General features: G+C 47.5%; 1 protein-coding gene across 1 annotated transcript in view; it reads left to right on the forward strand.

The window, feature by feature from the left end:
* GAB2 (GRB2 associated binding protein 2) overlaps window positions 1-17,748 on the forward strand; it is a gene marked incomplete at both ends in the record, with an annotated part of 171,576 nt that extends 153,828 nt beyond the window's left edge. Inside the window, 7 exons of the mRNA XM_082844525.1 lie at window positions 10,339-10,931; window positions 11,734-11,828; window positions 12,867-13,131; window positions 14,592-14,682; window positions 14,968-15,070; window positions 16,647-16,772; window positions 17,605-17,748. Of these exons, the coding sequence (XP_082700651.1) occupies window positions 10,339-10,931; window positions 11,734-11,828; window positions 12,867-13,131; window positions 14,592-14,682; window positions 14,968-15,070; window positions 16,647-16,772; window positions 17,605-17,748 (1,417 nt within the window). The remainder of the gene's footprint in view (window positions 1-10,338; window positions 10,932-11,733; window positions 11,829-12,866; window positions 13,132-14,591; window positions 14,683-14,967; window positions 15,071-16,646; window positions 16,773-17,604) is intronic.
* Between the last annotated feature and the right edge of the window lie 299 nt (window positions 17,749-18,047).

Genomic DNA, 18,047 nt, shown 5'->3' on the forward strand with positions numbered 1-18,047 from the left:
TGTTGAAAAGACTGTACTTTGCTGTGGAAAAGATCTTTCCCATGGTCTTAGCATCTTTATTGAAAATCATTGAGGGTTTATTTCTGGACTCTGTATTCTGTTCCCTTTGTCTATATGTCCATCTTTATGCCAGTACCACACTGCTTTAGTTACTGGAGGTTTGTAGTAAGTTTTGAAATCAGGAAGTGTGAGACCTTTAACTTTGTTCTTTTTTAAGATTGTTTTGGCTATTTGGACCTCTGACTGATTTACGTTTTTTTCTTTATCTTTTTTCAGCAGTTTGAATGTGATATTCCTAATGTGTGTTTTCCTTTGTATTTACTATGTTTGGAGTTCACTTGCCTGTCTGATTCTGTGTGTTGATATTTTTGATTCAGTCCAGCAAAATTTCTATCTGTATTGCTTCTGCCCCATTTTGTCTCTCCTTTCCTTTGAGGCTCATATGAAACTTCAGTTACTCATATGCTAGACCACTTGAAACTTACCTACATGTCACCGATACTATTCTTTTTTTTTTTTTCCTATCCTTTTTTGGATAGTTTTGTTTTGTTTTGTTTTTTGCAGTACGCGGGCCTCTCACTGTTGTGGCCTCTCCTGTTGTGGATCACAGGTTCAGGATGTACAGGCTCAGTGGCCATAGCTCACGGGCCCAGCCGCTCCACAGCATGTGGGATCTTCCCGGACCAGGGCACAAACCCGCGTCCCCTGCATCGGCAGGCAGACTCTCAACCACTGCGCCACCAGGGAAGCCCTGGATAGTTTTTTTAATTCATTTTTCAATTCTAGGATTCCCCCCCCCCCCGTTTTTTTAAATAATTTTTGAAGGGTAATAGAAGTACAGTCAATGCCATATATATAAAATGTCCTCATGCCCCTTTGTGACGTGTCCTTCCTTCTACCATATTCCTCAGAAACCACTGACAGTCTTTCTGTCACTACATTAGTTTTCATATTTTGGAATTAACTTGAATGGAATCATAGAGTATCACTATTTTTTCTGACTTCTTTCAATCAGCATAATGCTTTTGGCATTCATTCATGTTGTTGCATGCATCATTAGTTTTTCCTGTTTATTGCTGAGGAGTAATTCAGTGTATCTTTATATCACAACTTACTTATCCAGTCACATGTTGATGGGCAGTTGGGTCGTTTCCAGTTTCGGCTATTACAAATTAAGATGCATTTGTACATAAACAGTCACTAACAAATCTTGTATGGACATTTGTTTCATATCTCTTGGGTAAATACCTAGAGAGCTAGGTGGTTTACTGGTTAATTCTGTCAAATATTCAAACAAAATAGTACAAATATTACCCAAATTCTTTTTAGGAAACAAGAGGAAGGGATCCTTTTGCAACTCATTTTTATATAACCAACATAACTCTACTACCAAAACCAGACAAAGATTATGAGAAAGAGAATTACAAAGCATTATTCCCTGTGATGATAGATACAGAATTTCTTTTTTTCTACAAAAAAGTATTAGAGGGCTTCCCTGGTGGCGCAGTTGTTGAGAGTCTGCCTGCCGATGCAGGGGACACGGGTTCGTGCCCCGGTCCGGGAAGATCCCACATGCCGCAGAGCGGCTGAGCCCGTGAGCTATGGCCGCTGAGCCTGCACATCCGGAGCCTGTGCTCCGCAACGGGAGAAGGCCACAACAGTGAGAGGCCCACGTTAAAAAAAAAAAAAAAAGTATTAGAAAACAAATCCAACAACAACAACAAAATATATATATATATATATATATATATATATATATATATATATATTTTTAAAATGTGTATATGTATTTTAGGGATAATATATATTAGGGAACATATATGTTTGTATACATCGTTAGGGATAAGACACCATGACAAAGTAACGTTCATCCCAGGAATACAAGGTTGGTTTGACATTCAAAAACCAACCGATATAATTCATCACATTAAGATAAATAAAGGAGAAAAATCATATAATCATCACCTCAATAGATGCTAAGAAAGTATTTGACAAAACTTAATACCTCTTCACAAAAAATATTTCTTAGCAAACTGTGAATAGAGGAGAACTTTCTCAAACTAATAACAGACTTCAAAGGATAACCTACAGCTTATATTATACCTAATGGAGAAATAGTAAACATATTCCCCTAATATTGGAGACAAGGAGAGAATACCTGCTCTCCCCACTTCTATTCACTAGTGTACTAGAAATCCTAGCCAGTTCAATAAGGGAACAAGAAAAATATAAAAGGCACAAATATCAGAAAGGAAGATGTAACACTGTCTCTATTTGCAGGTAGCATGATTGTTTATATAAAAAATCCTGAAGAATATAGAAAATACTAGAATTAATAAGGGAATTTAGCAAGGTCACAGGATAAAAGATTATTATACAAAACTTAATTTTTACATACTAGCCTCGAAAAATTGGGAAAATGAACTTTAAAAAATTCTCTATATAGTGATGCCCCCAAAATGAACTAGTTAGTAATAAATTTAACAAAAGACATGCAAGATCTCTTCACTGAAATCACTATCTAACATTGCTGAGGTAAATTAAAGACCTAAATATGGAGAGTCATAATATACTACAGTTATGAATTGGAAGACCCAATATTATTAAAATGGCAATTCTTCCCAAATTAATCTGTAGATTCAATGCAATCCAAATAGAAATCCCAACTAGCTTTTTCATAGAAATTGATAAGTCAATTCTAAAATTTACGTGAAAATGCAAAATATGCTAAAATGTGAATAGCCAGAGAGAGTGGCATGGACATATATACACTACCAAATGTAAAATAGATAGCTAGTGGGAAGCAGCTGCATAGCACAGGGAAATCAGCTCGGTGCTTTGTGACCACCTGCGGGGGGGATAGGGAGTGTGGCAGGGAGACGCGAGACGCAAGAGGGAGGAGATATGGGAACATATGTATATGTATAACTGATTCACTTTGTTATAAAGCAGAAACTAATACACCACTGGAAAGCAATTATACTCCAATAAAGATGTTTAAAAAAATGTGAATAGCCAAAGAGATCTAAAAAAAAGAAGAGGGCTTATACTACCTGATTTCAAGACTTTCTGTCAAACTACGGTTAGACAAGACAGTGTTGTATTGATGAAAGGGTAAACATACAAATCACTAGAACAGATTAGTGAATCTAGGGGGTAGAATGAAAAAATACATGTATGATTTTGACAAAGGTGCCAATAGGGAAATGAAAGTCTTTTCAACAAGTGGATATCCATATAAGAATTTTTTAAATTTTTATTTTATATTGGAGTATAATGTGTTAGTTTCAGGTGTACAGCAAAGTGATTCCATTATACATATACATGTATTTATTCTTTTTCAAGTTATTTTCCCATTTTAGGTTATTACAGAATATTGATCAGAGTTTCCCTGTGTTATACAGTAGGTCCTGGTTGGTTATTTTAAATATAGAGTGTGTACATGTCACACAAACTCCCAGTCTGTCTTCCCCCCAACCCTTCCCCACCAGTGACCATAAATTCATTCTCTAAGCCTGTGAGTCTGTTTCTGTTTCATAAATAAGTTCGTTTGTATCATTTTTTTTAGATTACACATATAAGCAATATCATATGATACTTTTCTTTCTCTGTCTGAGTTACTTCACTCAGTATGACAATCTCTAGGTCCATCCATGTTACTGCAAATGGCATTATTTCATTCTTTTTAATGGCTGAGTAATATTCCATTGTGTATATGCACCACATCTTCTTTATCCATTCATCTGTCAATGGACATTTAGGTTACTTCAATGTCTTGGCTGTTGTAAACAGTGCTGCAATGAACATTGGGGTGCATGCAATGTCTTTTTCTATCCATCTCCCAGAGTAATGGAAATAAAAATAAAAAACAAATGGGACCTAATTAAACTCAAAAGCTTTTGCACAGCAAAGGAAACCATAAACAAAACATATAGGAATTTTTTTTAAAACCTTGACTTCATATCACACTACTCAAAAGTTAACTCAAAAGTATCAGAGACCTAAATGTAAAGTCTAATACTGTGAAACTTATAGAAGAAAACATCTGTGTGATCTTGGGGTAAACAAAGATTTTTATAAAGGATTTAAAAAGCAGGAATCATAAAAGAAAAAAATGATAAAGTAGTTGTTATCAAAGTTAAAACTTGCTCTTCAAAAGATCCCATTAAGAAAACCAAATGGCAAGTCACCAAATGTGAGAAAATATTCAAAACACATATCTGACAAAGGAGTTATTTGTAGAATATATAAAGAGCTATTACAAGTCAGTAAGAAGACAGGCAACCAATTTTTGTTTTAAATGGGCGAAAGATTTGAACAGACACTTCACAAAAAAAAAATAGATATAAGAATGACCAATAAGCTCACGAAAAGATGCTGAAACATCATGGAAATGCAAATTAAAACCTCAGTGAGGTTTTGCTTCGTCTCCCCTGGAATGGGGAAAACAAAAAAGACTAGCAATGCCAAGTGCTGGCAAAGTATGTGGATGGGCTTTATCCATGCACTGCTTCTGACATTCACATTACACGCTAGGTACTCTGGAAAAAGGAATAATGCTTTACAGTTTACAGCGCTCTTTTATGTTAGTTACCTCATTTGATCTCCAAAATAATCTTACAGGGTTACTTTTGAGTAGGGACTTTGAGAGAGAACCAGCTCATTCATCTGCCTAGCATAGACATAAATATGCCTGATGATTGTAGTGAAATAGTATTTACTGAGGCCAATAATACCAGCCTTCTGTCTGTCCCCTTCTACATTCATGAGGGATCCTGACAGAATTACAACAAATGAAACATCTTAGAGATAAAACCATGACTTTTTTTATTATTACTCTTACTGGACTACTAGCCACTAATATTTCTTCCAGTACCAGATAGTATGTATTCTGGTTAAAATGACTTCAGTCCTCAAACTCCAGCTCTTCCACTGGGCTAAAATACCTAATAATTCAGAATCGTAACTATTGCCAATGGAAGGAGTTTTGAATGACACTGTCAAGACAAGCAGAATTTTTTTTGTTTTTGAAAACAAAGTCGTTTCACTAGATTTATTTTGGCCCTCTAGCTAGATGCTAGCCAATCTCTGTCTTCTTATTTGAAGGAGGCTGTTACACCTGTAACATGTGATGTGTTGTGGTGTGTGGTGGGTCATATGCCCTGGAAAGCCATAATTCTGGTGAGGGTTGAGGAAAGTGAAATTTCAAGTAACGAAATTCCAGAATGAAAGCATCCCTGACCCTGCAGCAAGCACTATTCTGCAGAAAGATAGGGGGTAAAAAGTAAAATCAGAAATGTCCATGGAGAACTTACCTGTGATTAATCATTTCTAAGGCTCATTCTCCCAGTGGCTTTGATTGACCAAAGGCAGAATAGACAGCTTTTACCTTCATTTAATTTCACAAATACAGCTTCTCTCTGTAACCACAGAGAGAAGGCAGGCTCAGTATTGCAGCCAGAAGAGTTTGAGATACAAAGATCACCTCACCTCTTAGATACTGTGGGACAGAATTTTCTGAGTTTTCTTCCCTCGCAGGAAGGACCCATTTGGAATGAGTCAGATACAGAAGGATGGTCCAAATGACCTCTTAGGATTGCCAGTGACAGGTACAGAACTCTAAATGGGGGCTAATTTACTTACAAGCATTCAATTATACTCCAATTTAAAAAAACAGCAGAAAAAAAATTAAATTGGCCCTTTATTGTTATAAGGTACCTGGCATCTTGTAGAGTGGAAGGAGTGAAATTGTGGTGTAGTATGTTACCATAACATGAGAAAATGTACAAAAGAACAAGTGCAAAATAAAGTGGCTGGGAAAAGCTAGGAAAGCATTCCTAACAGCCAAGAGAGAGGTTTGGGTTGATATTAAAACCAAAGCATGTACAAGTGGTGGTGTGATAGCCCCATCCACCTGGGGCTCTGGGAGCAGCTGGGAGCCAGGAATGGAAAGCAAAAGCTGCTGGGCTTGGGGGAGCATTTTCTCCCAAACTTCCCTCTGCCCCCAGGGAGCTCCCCTATACACTTGTGTTCGAGTATCTTCTGGCACCATGTCTGCCATTTATCGTTTCTCCTCACCGGATGTGTGAGGGTAATACCTGTCTCTCGGAACTGTCAGGAGGATTAAAAGCTACGTCACATGTGATGTGCCTGGCACAGTACTGTGCTCATTTTATGAGGCCTCTGTCAGCCCAGAGCCCTGGAAGAGAAACCTTTCTCCAAATCCACTGCTTCCAGGTATCTGTCCCAGAAAAGCAACTCAGCACCTCACGGTGGCACAGGCCTCAGTAAAGGCCTACATGAAAGCAGTGAAGGCCGCAGGACTTCTAAGTGCTCAGAATTCCCCCTCTTGATTCTTGTCCAAAGGGAGCACACTGTAGCGGTGTGGGTTTTGGGCAGGGAGTCCAGGGACCTGGGTGCTGGAACCAGTTCTGCTACCGTCCAAGTGTATACCTTTGGGCAAGTTTGTTTCCCTCGTTCAACTCCTTTCACCTGATTCTTGAAGTAATGGTCAGTCCCCCTCGGCATGCATCGGTATCATCTACCACATGCCAGGAACTATGCCAGGGGACAGGATGTGGTGCCCTGCCTTCTAGAAGCACAGGGTCAGGTAGGAGTGGAAAGACACAGACCCAAATAAATTTCACACAAGATGAGTGTTGTGATGGAAGCAGAGTGCTGTGGGAGCAAAGGAGGAGTGGTGAGTAAAGTGACAAGGAGACTTAGAGGACCTAAAACACCATCGTGGAGCAAAAAGGCTTCTCTGGCGCTTTGTGTAAGATTTTGGCGCATCAGGGAAACATTCCAGAGAAAGGTAAATTATGCAAGCCCAGGGCTGGAGCTCAGGGAGTGTGTTGAGGGATGAGCGAGTAGTTCTGTGACTGGAGAGGAGATGCCACGACAGCGGGAGGTTGGGACATGAGCTCATGTGTTCTGAAGAGGAGGGGTTTCACGCTGCCGCTCCAGAGGGTTCAGGCCAAGCTCAGGAAAGGGCACAGCAGCACCAACGCTCTTCTTTCTTTGTTTGTTTATTTATACATTCATTTGCTTGTTTATTCAACAAACATTTATTCACTGTTTACTATGTGACAAGCACTGAACCCGGTGCAGATGAGAGAAATGAGTAAGACACAGTTTCTTCTTTCCTCAAGGAAATCACAGTCTGATGGAGGAGATAAGTAACAATGGTGCGTAACACAGATAACAATGGCTGCCTGCTCCAGGAACAGAGTTGAGCAAGTGATGGCTTGCGCTGGGAGGTAGAGGATGTAAGAAACAGCTTCAGAAGATGTGCCACTTGAGCCGAGTATGAGCTCGCCAGCCTGGAGTAAGAGGCCTTCCAGACAGAGCAAACCACACAACAAGGCGCGGAGGCCTGACTGCCTGGGGCATGCGGGAACACCTGGGCAGTTGACTGAGTAGACCCTAGAGTGGGAAGGGGAACTGGGGAGGAGAGATTGGAGAGGTGAGTTGGCGTTGGAATATGACTCGGTCCTAAAGGCATTGAGGCAGTTTTGAAAATGGTTAAGCTGGGAAGGTAAGAAAGTCAATGTGAGCGGGATAAAGAGGACCAGAGAGGTCCTAGGCTGACGGTCGGGAGACGAGTTATTACCCCTTTCGTTACTGCAGAAGAAAATCAGGAGGACCTGACTGGGGTGGATGCAGTAGGACCTGATGTGATTATTGAGTGAGAAATCATAAGGTAACTCCAGGTTTCGGCTTGAGTGGCTGGTGCCTTTCCCAGACTGGAGAGTCAGGAGGAAGATGAGGAGTTCACTCTTGCATATGTTTAAGGTGACTGCAGTATACCTGCAATGCTGTCCCCACCCCTGCACCACCTTAAAATCTTTCAAGGACTCCCATTCTCATCAGCCCAGGCCTGGCCCCTCCACGGCCATCTCTCAGCCCCGCCTCCCAAGGCACTTGCTCCAGCCTGAGCAGCTTGCGTTTCCTTGAACTTGCCAGATTGTGTTCTACTTCTGTGTCCCTCTAACTGGAACACCTTTTCCCTTCTCTTGCCTTATGCCAGGCCAGTTGCCAGAGTCAGTTAGAGGTGACATCTTTGGAGAAGCCTCCCCTGACATTCTGTACCACCACCACCAGGGAGGGTTGGTATCAATCTGTCAACAGCCGCTTACTCACTGGCTTGATTATAAGATTTGCACACAAAGGGACTTCCCTGGTGGTGCAATGGTTAAGGATCCGCCTGCCAATGCAGGGGACATGGGTTCGATCCCTGGTCCGGGAAGATCCCACATGCCGCGGAGCAACTAAGCCCGTGCGCCACAACTACTGAGCCTGCGCTCTAGAGCCCACGCTCTAGAGCCCGCGAGCCACAACTACCGCAGACTGCGTGCCTAGAGCCCGTGCTCCGCAACAAGAGAAGCCCACTGCAATGAGAAGCCCACGCACCGCAACAAAGAGTAGCCCCCGCTCGCCGCAACTAGAGAAAAGCCCGCGCGCAGCAACAAAGACCCGATGCAGCCAAAGATAAATAAATTTATTTAAAATAAAAAAAGATTTGCATGTATGTCAACTCCTCTACCACTGTGCCCCCTCCCCCAGGGCAGGAGGCTTCTCTGTATCCATTGTGCCCGGCCCAGGTGGAAAGTAGGACATCCATAAATGTTTTTTAAATGAACAAATCCAGATAGGGCATCCACCAGCATTGGAAATTCCAAAAGACAAACTGAAAGGCACCAAAGACAAACGGACAGATGTGAACAACGTGAACACCTTATGTCTACCATTGGCTCCCTGGTCCTCTGCTTGAGGCACTTCGTTATCTAAAGGCTAGATGTTCAGTGATCTAGGCCATGCGTGTCGCCTTGGTTGTGCGTGTGGAATGAAATAGGAAGGAGGGAGAATACGGAGGACCATAGAGGAGGGCCGCGGAAGGTCTGGGGACTGAAATGGAAGTCCTAGCCACCAAGGATGCAAGTTTACGCAAGAGAGAGCTTGGCTGCTGGGACACCTGTTGCCCTTCCTCTTTCTAAGCTGATGGGCCTTAGTTTCTATCGCCATCTGGTGGCCACATCCACAAATAACAAGCTCCCCATGAGCTGAGAGAGCTTGTATAAGACGGAAGTTCCATGGATCGGCCTCGGTGGGTTAAGAGCTGCCCACCCCCCTTAGAGATAGCGTGCAAATTTGTACGTATGTGAGGCTTGCCTTATTCTGGTGAGAAGTGCCGAGAGCTTTTAATCAGATTCTTAAAGAGGCATATGGCCTCCAAAAAGCTGAGAATCACCACTAAATGACAGTTCTAGAATAGTGATTCCTTTACTTCCCCCAAATGGAATCCTATGAAGAATCCTACTGTAAGAGAGAGAAAAGCAGACCTGAATCTCTACTTGCTTAGAACATCACCTTCTAATTTCCTAGGGCGCCTACGCAGAACACAGAATCCAGTTTGGAAACCCGGCTAATACACCCAAAGGGTTGTGGAGTTTCAGGACCAGATGGACCCTTAAGAGCTATTGAGACACACCAGGTCCTGCCTTGGGGAAGGAGACTTGGTGAAGCCCACAGAGCATATCAGTGGTGGAAATGGAACCTGCACAAATCCCTTCGCCGCCCCCCCCCCCCGATCGTTTTACTTTTTAAATCTTATTTCCCTAAAACATGAATTTTTAAAAAGTAATAATCAAAACCTTTTCTGTCCTGAATATAGTTCCCAAACAGGAAAACATTTTTCCTGTAGAATTTTAGTCTTCTGGAAAGAGATATTTTCCCCTCTAAATGCCTCTCAATGAACCATAATATATGATAGAAAATAAATCTATGGCTTACATTTGAATAGTTCTGTATAACGTAGAACAGTACATTAGCTGACTTGTTTTACAGTGGGAAAACTGAGACTCAGATAAAATGACTTGCTATTTTCTGATACCAACTTAAGGGTTCTTTCCGCTATCTCACAGCCTTTGTATACGAATGCGTATATTTTGTGGCACTTAAAACAATAAACAAGTGTGTGGTGTAACTAGCTTGTTGATATATATTTGGGAAGGTAAGACCAACCTCTGCTAATCACAGCCATTTGGGAGTAGGGGAAGGGATAAAGGCTAACACTGAACATATATTTACTAGATACACTAGAGTCCAATTTCTAAGCAACCTTCAAAGCATGATTTTAATCACCATTTTTGCAGACGCATTTACTAAAGCTCAGAGAGAAAACGTGCCTTGCCCAGATAACCCTCAGGCCTGCCAGCCTCCTCAGCCTGTGTGTTCCACGCCACCTAGCTGCACAGGGTTTGAACAGGCCCGCTTGCCTCGCTGGTGGGCAGCCCTGGCCTCCTCTAACCCCCGCACCCCCTTCTTTCTGTCTCTTAGGAGCGCCAGCTTCTCTCAGGGCACCAGGGCCTCGTTTCTCATGAGGAGCGACACGGCCGTGCAGAAACTTGCCCAGGGCAACGGACACTGTGTCAACGGGGTCAGTGGTCAAGTCCATGGCTTCTACAGCCTCCCCAAGCCAAGCAGGCACAATACAGAATTCAGAGACAGTACCTACGACCTCCCCCGGAGCCTGGCCTCCCATGGCCACACCAAGGGCAGCCTCACAGGCTCTGAGACGGATCACGAGGACGTGTACACCTTCAAGACGCCCAGCAACACCCTGTGCCGTGAGTTTGGGGACCTCCTGGTGGACAATATGGATGTTCCGGCCACCCCACTCTCAGCCTACCAGATCCCTAGGACATTCACACTGGACAGGAACCACAACACCATGGCAGTCGCCACTCCTGGGGACTCGGCCGCAGCCCCCCCACCCCGGCCCCCCAAGCCAAGTCAGGCAGAAACACCTCGATGGGGCAGCCCTCAGCAGAGGCCTCCAGCCGGTGACAGCAGCAGATCGGCCTCTGCCGCGGCGACCATCCCCAGGCGCAACACCCTCCCAGCCATGGACAACAGCCGACTTCACCGAGGTCAGTGTGAGCCCTTGCTGAGGCCGGGGGGGAAGGGAGGGAGCACAGGGGTTCTCCGTAGTGTGCTGGTTCTCGGTCATCCATGCCAAGGAGACTTAAGTCCCACCCAGGGGACCTGTGCTACCCACAGGTTTAGGCATCTTCTACCCAGACCTTTCCTAGTTTGTCCTCCAGCCCTGGAGGCTATTAGTAGACGCCACAATGGCAAGAGTTTAGCAGACCCTGCCTGAGAGAAGTTACTGTTCTACTAAGGAGGTAGAACATTCTTGGTTAACCACAGTACAACACATTATGGGTTTAGAGGCCCAAATCACAGTCTTTTATTCATTTATAAATCAAACCAAAGATTTCAAAAATAAATTTAGAAGCCTAGTCCAAACTGGAGCCAAACCTATGTGGACCAACAGACTTTTAAAATCAAATCTACAAAATAGTTTCTAAGCCACATTTGAATCTCTGGTTAAAGTCTGAACGTCTGTCTAAAGTATTAAATTCTGTTGCTGATTTCCCACTGAGAGTATTCCAACTCTGCGTATAACCTCCTCTGTTTGATGAAAAAGTAGAATAATATTAATTCCTTTCATTTGGCGTCTGCTAACACTGGAGCTCCATCCAGAAGCCTGGGAGGAATTTGTGAGCTGAGGAGTGATATGATAGAAGCAATCCCTTATCATTAGGGGTTGAGAGCAGTATCTTCGGAGTATCAGTAAGGCTCTGAGCCACACTGGTGAGGGCGTGGGGAAGTGTCAACACAGGGATTGACTCCAGTGAGTGCACATGGCTCTTCCTTCCTCTGTCGTAGCTTCTTCCTGCGAGTCCTACGACTACCCCCAGCGTGGTGGAGACAATGCGGGCCGGTCCACCGAGTCCGTGAGTGACGCAGTCAGCGCTTTTCTGGTGAGTGGGGTTTAGCCAGGGGTCCTTAAGTCCGCTCAGGTGGATTAAAGGTCACAGGCATGGAACTAAAAACACAGCCCCAAAGCATGATGGCGTCTCCCTCTTAGGAGCCTGCCTGGCTTCTTGTCTCAGTTCAGAACCCTGGGTTGAGTTTTTGGAAAGTAAGAGGCAGGTATCCTGATCTGGAAGAAATGTGTGTACTTAGGTGCAGTAGCCTGTAAGGCTCATCACTGTGGGTAAGCAGGAAGCGTCCAGGATGCAGAGGACGCAGGCGCTGGGATGGCGGCTCTAAGGCAGCATCCTTGCCGTGAGGTCTCACCAGGCAGGGCTGGTGCTCAGAGTCAGGCTCAGTGGCAGAATTACGGTTTGCATGCAGGACCCCAGGCTGCCCTGAGGAGGGGGCTGATGACAGTTCTCCGAGGTGTCGGGCCCAGCTAAGCTGACTAGGGCCTGGCTTCAGGCCCACTGGAAAGACTGTGAAAGCAGGTAACTGAAGCAAAAGCAGCTTAGTTGTGTGTCTGGAAAGACAAGGCAGGAGTTAAAGGAAGGCTGTGGCCAGGGTAGCTGCATTGTACAGCCCCGTGGCAGCTCTGACTGCAGCCCGGCAGTCACACTGAAAGCTGGGTTGGAGAAGCACACCTGTCCCAGACCTCACCTGCCAGGGCCAAGGCTTCTCTTACGCTCCTTGCCCTGCCAGTGGCAGGTGCTGACTTGCCAGTGATGAGTCCGGACCTGAGGAAGAGGGAGGGTCCTGAACCAAAGCTCTGCTTGGTCAGGCATTCAGAACGCCTCGTGGATACTTTATACTAAAGATTTATCACAAGTTATACGTAAGCTCCAAGGGATCATGGAAGCTGGAAGAGACCCACAGACCTCGTTTCTTCCTGTCTCCTCCTCTGCTTTCTTAGTTATTTTTCCCAGGGTCCGCCTTATAGCTGCACAGTACACCCAACTCAGTCTTTCCTTGCCTTGTGTACAGATTCTCACCCCTTCTTGTTTCCTGTCACTAGTGACAGCAGTATTTCTTTTCACTCCTAGCCAGGGAAAACAGCTGTAGGCCGATCGGATAGCACCAATTCCGAAGACAACTACGTGCCTATGAATCCAGGCTCCTCCACCCTGCTGGCTTTGGAGCGAGCAGGTGACAATTCCCAGAGTGTCTACATCCCCATGAGCCCGGGGCCCCATCACTTTGACCCGCTTGGCTACCCCACCTCAGCCCTTCCTATGCACCGAGGCTCCAGCCGAGCGAGTGAGATCCAGCCACCCCCTGTCAACCGCAACCTCAAACCTGACCGGAAAGGTAAGTCCACTGTTTCCTCGCTCCACCTCTGGACAATGTTCAGGGACTGTTTGCATTCATTTAGGGATCAGGTGGATCCTAAATGTTCTTGCAAGGAAGTGGCAGCCTTTGGGGCCTAAACCAACCCGAACACACACACACACACACACACACACACACACACACACACACACACACACACACTCACTCTCTCACACACACACACACTCACACACACACTCACACACACTCTCTCTCACACACTCACACACACACGCACACTCACTCACACACACACACACACACACACCCCAAATTCATCCCAGTGGTCTGGCACCCTAGGGACTGGCTCTTGAGGACCCTTGATGAGCAGAAAGAGTGCAGGAATCAGGACAGGATGGATTCAGGTGCCAGCCCTGCTGCCTGCTAACATGTGATTATAAACAAATCATCCTGTGTCTCTGTGCCTTATTTCTCATCTGTGAAATGGGAAGTGTAAAACGTACCTCCCAGAGACATTGAAGGACATAGATAATACATCTAAAAGTGCTTCATAATGTATGAGATGTAATTCAAGGATGAGGTATCTGTATTAGCTCTGGGGCTGGGCAAGGTAGAACTGACAGAGCAGTCCATGAAAAGATACACTATGCTATAATTGAAAGGACTGAGCTTTCGAACCAGGTAGATGTGGGTTGGAATCCTTACCCAGCACTTCCTAGGTGTGTGACTTTGAGTAGATCCTGTAAATTCTCTGAGCCTCCGTTTTCTTATCTGTGAAGTGGGGATAGTCATGCCTGCCTTCCGGGTTTGGTGAGGAGGAAAGCATCTAGGACATTGACTCTAGTGCATGGCAGGTGTTCAGTAAAGTTAGCTCTGTGCCCTCTGCATTTAGACCGGGAAGAAGTGCTGCAGTGCAAGTGTCAGGTCTGCCTCGACCTCATTCTGCAGGCCTGGATCAGTGGCAGGGATTCAGAGGGAGAAGTAGAGGCACTGGACAGACCTAAGCCCCCTTCGGGCTGGCCAACAGAGAATGCAGATCTCAGCATTTGGATTGAAGCCTTCAGGACTTTGTGACGTTCACCTTCCTCCACTGAAGGCTCCACAGTCCTGGTGGGCAGGGGGCAGTCATGGTGGCCTTCTCTATGATGTTTCAAATGTCATCTCTTGTCTTCATATGCAGTCACAAATCCACGGAAAACAGTCTGTTGTCACACCCTGTGTCCCCACTTTAGGTTCCGAAACTATGATTGCCATAGGTACGGTGCGAAGAATATAAAATTTGGAATCTGAAGACATGGCTTCAGGGCCTGTCAGCATGGGCGGAGATTGTGTAACCTTGCTGAGAGCTTCAGTCTCCCCCTGAACAACTGGGATGAATAGGAATGACTCATAAATGCACTTGTGTGTCACGTGTAAGTGTCTGTATGTGTGGCATTATCATCATTGGCTGATGACTCGACTTTCTGTTCCTGCTGCAGCAAAGCCAACACCACTTGACCTGAGAAACAATACTGTCATCGATGAGCTCCCCTTCAAGTCACCCATCACCAAGTCTTGGTCCAGGGCCATGTAAGTGTCTATTTGTGGACACGGGAACTTGGAACAGGGCCATCAGGTTGGTGAATGGAATGGGTCACTAGGCCGTGTGCCAGGAAGGCTGCGTCCTGCTGCTGATGGCTGTTGGTAGCTCAGGGCTTGGTTTTCTTCTTCTGTGAAGGGAGAAAAGTTGTCCCCGCTCTGTATCCGATCTTAGTCTGATAATGGAGGGCAGAGGTCTGTCTGGGGGTGTGAGGGCCAGGGCCCGGCGGGAGGCTGGATGTGCCCCAGGGTTTACTCCCTGTCTTCTCCCCACAGCCACTCCTTCAACCCGGGATCCACCCAGTACTGCCGCCCCATCTCCACACAGAGCATCACCAGCACGGACTCGGGAGACAGCGAAGAGAACTACGTCCCTATGGTGAGTCCTCTGGGGTCCCCTGGAACCCACCTCTCACTCCTCCACTTCCCAGCTCACTAATTCACCCCGGCCTCAGGCCACCCACATTATTTGTGATTTAGTTTGCTGCTGCAAATCCGTCTTGAGCACATACGTGTCGAGCACTGTGGGGTCATCGTCAGAGGCAAGGAAGGCGCAGTCCCTGCCCTCAAGGAGGCTGCTCTCTTAAGGGGCAGAGAAGGCCTGCCTCTCTCACGACTGTAACACAGGTGGCATGGTCGGTGTCCCTGGAGAGGCGGTGCTGCAGGGACGCACCCGCAGGATGGGCGATCACACCGGACTAGGGAAAGGGGAGGCGCTGAGGTGGAGTGGTCGTGCAGACAGGAACACGGAGAATGATGGTCATTAACTCTGGGCGAAGGTGGAGTGGGCAGGCGGGGAGGTTGGACTGGAGTCAGATCATGAAGGACCCCGCATGCTGTCTTGGGAAGTCTGCACTTGTGCTGGGGCAGGAGGGAGCCCCAGAAGAGTTAGCAGGCCAAGTGGTTAGCTGGTGTGTCAGAATAGTCATCAGGGGCCTGTAGAGAAGAACTAGAGCAGCCTTCAGCATTAACGTCCTTGTTCTATCCTGTTAAAATCTTTCAAAACTAAAAGATCTCTTCATTTCCTTATCCCATTGTTCCCATGACCATGAGGAGGTATGGGAGTGTGTCTGTTGAGTGTGTGTTACCCCACTCAGCGGTGGGGAAGCACACGTGTGCATGACTCGGTGTGGTGAAGGCCCTCACAGAGGGAATAAACACAGGGTTCTGCCCCCTGAGATTCCCAGTGCAAAGGGAGTAGCTGCCCAGCACCTGGTAGTTGCTGCATAAATAGAAAAAATCTACCAATCAGTAAAGCAGCCAAAAGAAAACACAAAGCTTAGGACTGTTTGTTGCATTTCTCATTAGAAGGTGTCTTCAGGGAAGTGCCAGACAAGTTGGTCTTGATGCCTGGATGAGACGGGACCGTGGAGCGTGTCCGCTGAGGGACTGGGGCTTTGTGCCGCCTGGGGATGAGGCCCCTCTGCTGAGACCCCTGAGGAGCTGGGGCTGGAGGGACAGGCCGCTGCGGTGTGACAACCCCGCTCCGGGCCATGGGTGGGAGCCCAAGAGAAGCAGATCTGGTGCAACAGAAACCTTTCCAGGGTCCAGTGCGTAAAGGACATGTGCTCCCTTCTTGGGGCCAGCAAGCGGGGGCTGGTCTGTCCGGGAGATCACAGGTGAGACGCAGCCTCATGCCCTGGAAGGGAGGCAGCGTGGCACAGCGGGGTAGTCCTCCCTGCTCACCAGCTGTGCAGCCGTGGGCAGGTTGCTTTACTTCTCCAAACCAGAGTTTTATCTTCGTTTTAAAAAATAAGAACAGTAATAATACCTACGTCACAGGATTGTTGTGAGGGTTTAGACAAGAACGTGAGAAGTCCCCGGCGCAGTGCAGGGCACAGAGTCAGCACTCATCGAGCTAGTTAGTTGCTCTTACTCCCAGAGGTGTTTTTTGCCCGGTGGTGGGTTAATCTGTTTCCTAAACTAACTAATGGTCTTTCCCTCCTTTGTGATAGCAAAACCCAGTGTCTGCATCTCCCATTCCCAGTGGCACCAACAGTCCAGCCCCTAAGAAGAGCACTGGCAGCGTGGATTATCTGGCCCTGGACTTCCAGCCGAGCTCCCCAAGCCCCCACCGCAAGGTGCCTGGGGCGGGCGGGCGGGTGGGTGGGTGTCAGTCTGGGCTTTGGCGGCCCTGGGGGAGGAGTCCCGGAGGCCAGCTGCCTTCAGCGCAGGCCGGCGGCACTCTGCTTCTGTGACTGGGCCGTGCTGTAGCCTGGGTCTCCGGGGGCTCACGCGCCCTCACTCTCAGCACACAGGTACCCTGAGCCCGTAGGACCGCATCCGTCAGCCCACCCCCCCTGTCGTGCGGATGGGCGAACGAATGCACACGGAGACACGAGCTGCTCGAGGTCACGTGTGAACCCACGACAGAGCCAAGACTCGGGGATCCTGTGTCCTGGTCCTGAGTTCTTCTTTGAGAACTCGCTGTCCAGGTGCAGCCTGCAGAAGGGCTTCCGGGCCCGGGGAAGGCCCCCCTCAGGAAGCACACTTAGCCGCCCAGTCCAGACAGCAGCCCCGGCGCAGCGTCCCGCACAGGATAGCTGTGCGCGCTCACAGCGAGCCACGCACAAAGCCCTGTGGCCGGTGCCTGTTGGCACCCGGCACAGCCCTTCCCGTGGACAAGTGGCCACAGGGGTGGGTGGAGGCGCAGGTGAAAGCCTGGAGCCATCCATCAGGCCAGGGAGGGGCCTGGGTCCCCCCAGGAGCTGGGACATCGGGACGGCAGGCAGGGGCTGCTGCATCAACCAGGAGGGACGGTGCAGGTTGGAGTCCAGGCCTTACAGGCCACTTTCAGAAGGAAAAGGCAGGCGAGAGAGGCAGCCGTGTAGAGCCCCACCTCCTCTCCCCGCGCGCCCGCCCCCCGCGTTACTGGTAACTCACAGCCACTTCACTCCCCGCTCTGTCCCCCAGCCATCCACGTCATCAGTCACTTCCGATGAGAAGGTGGACTACGTCCAAGTGGACAAGGAGAAGACCCAGGCCCTGCAGAGCACCATGCAGGAGTGGACAGACGTGCGGCAGTCCTCGGAGCCCTCCAAGGGGCCCAAGCTGTGACGCGCGGGCCGCCGCCCCAGGGAGGGGCCAGAGGCAGCGTCTCCAGAGCTGATGCCTCCCCGTCTGTCTCCCCCTTCTCCTCTCCAGCGCGCCCTCCTGCCCAACCCCTCTCTACTCTGCCACTCTGGCCTTCAAAGCACTTGTCATCAGGAACCCTGACCCCTTCCCCTGGGAGGCGAGGGCCAGATGGCTCCCTTGGGGCCCACCTTTGATTTTTATCAGCAATGGCCGTGCCTCTACCCACCTTAGTTAGAGCTATTGCCAAAAAGCATCCTTCAGCCTCTTCCTGCCCTTTAGAC

The sequence above is a fragment of the Leucopleurus acutus genome (genome assembly GCF_964270905.1).
Source record: "Leucopleurus acutus genome assembly, chromosome: 8".
NCBI classification, from domain to species: domain Eukaryota; kingdom Metazoa; phylum Chordata; class Mammalia; order Artiodactyla; family Delphinidae; genus Leucopleurus; species Leucopleurus acutus.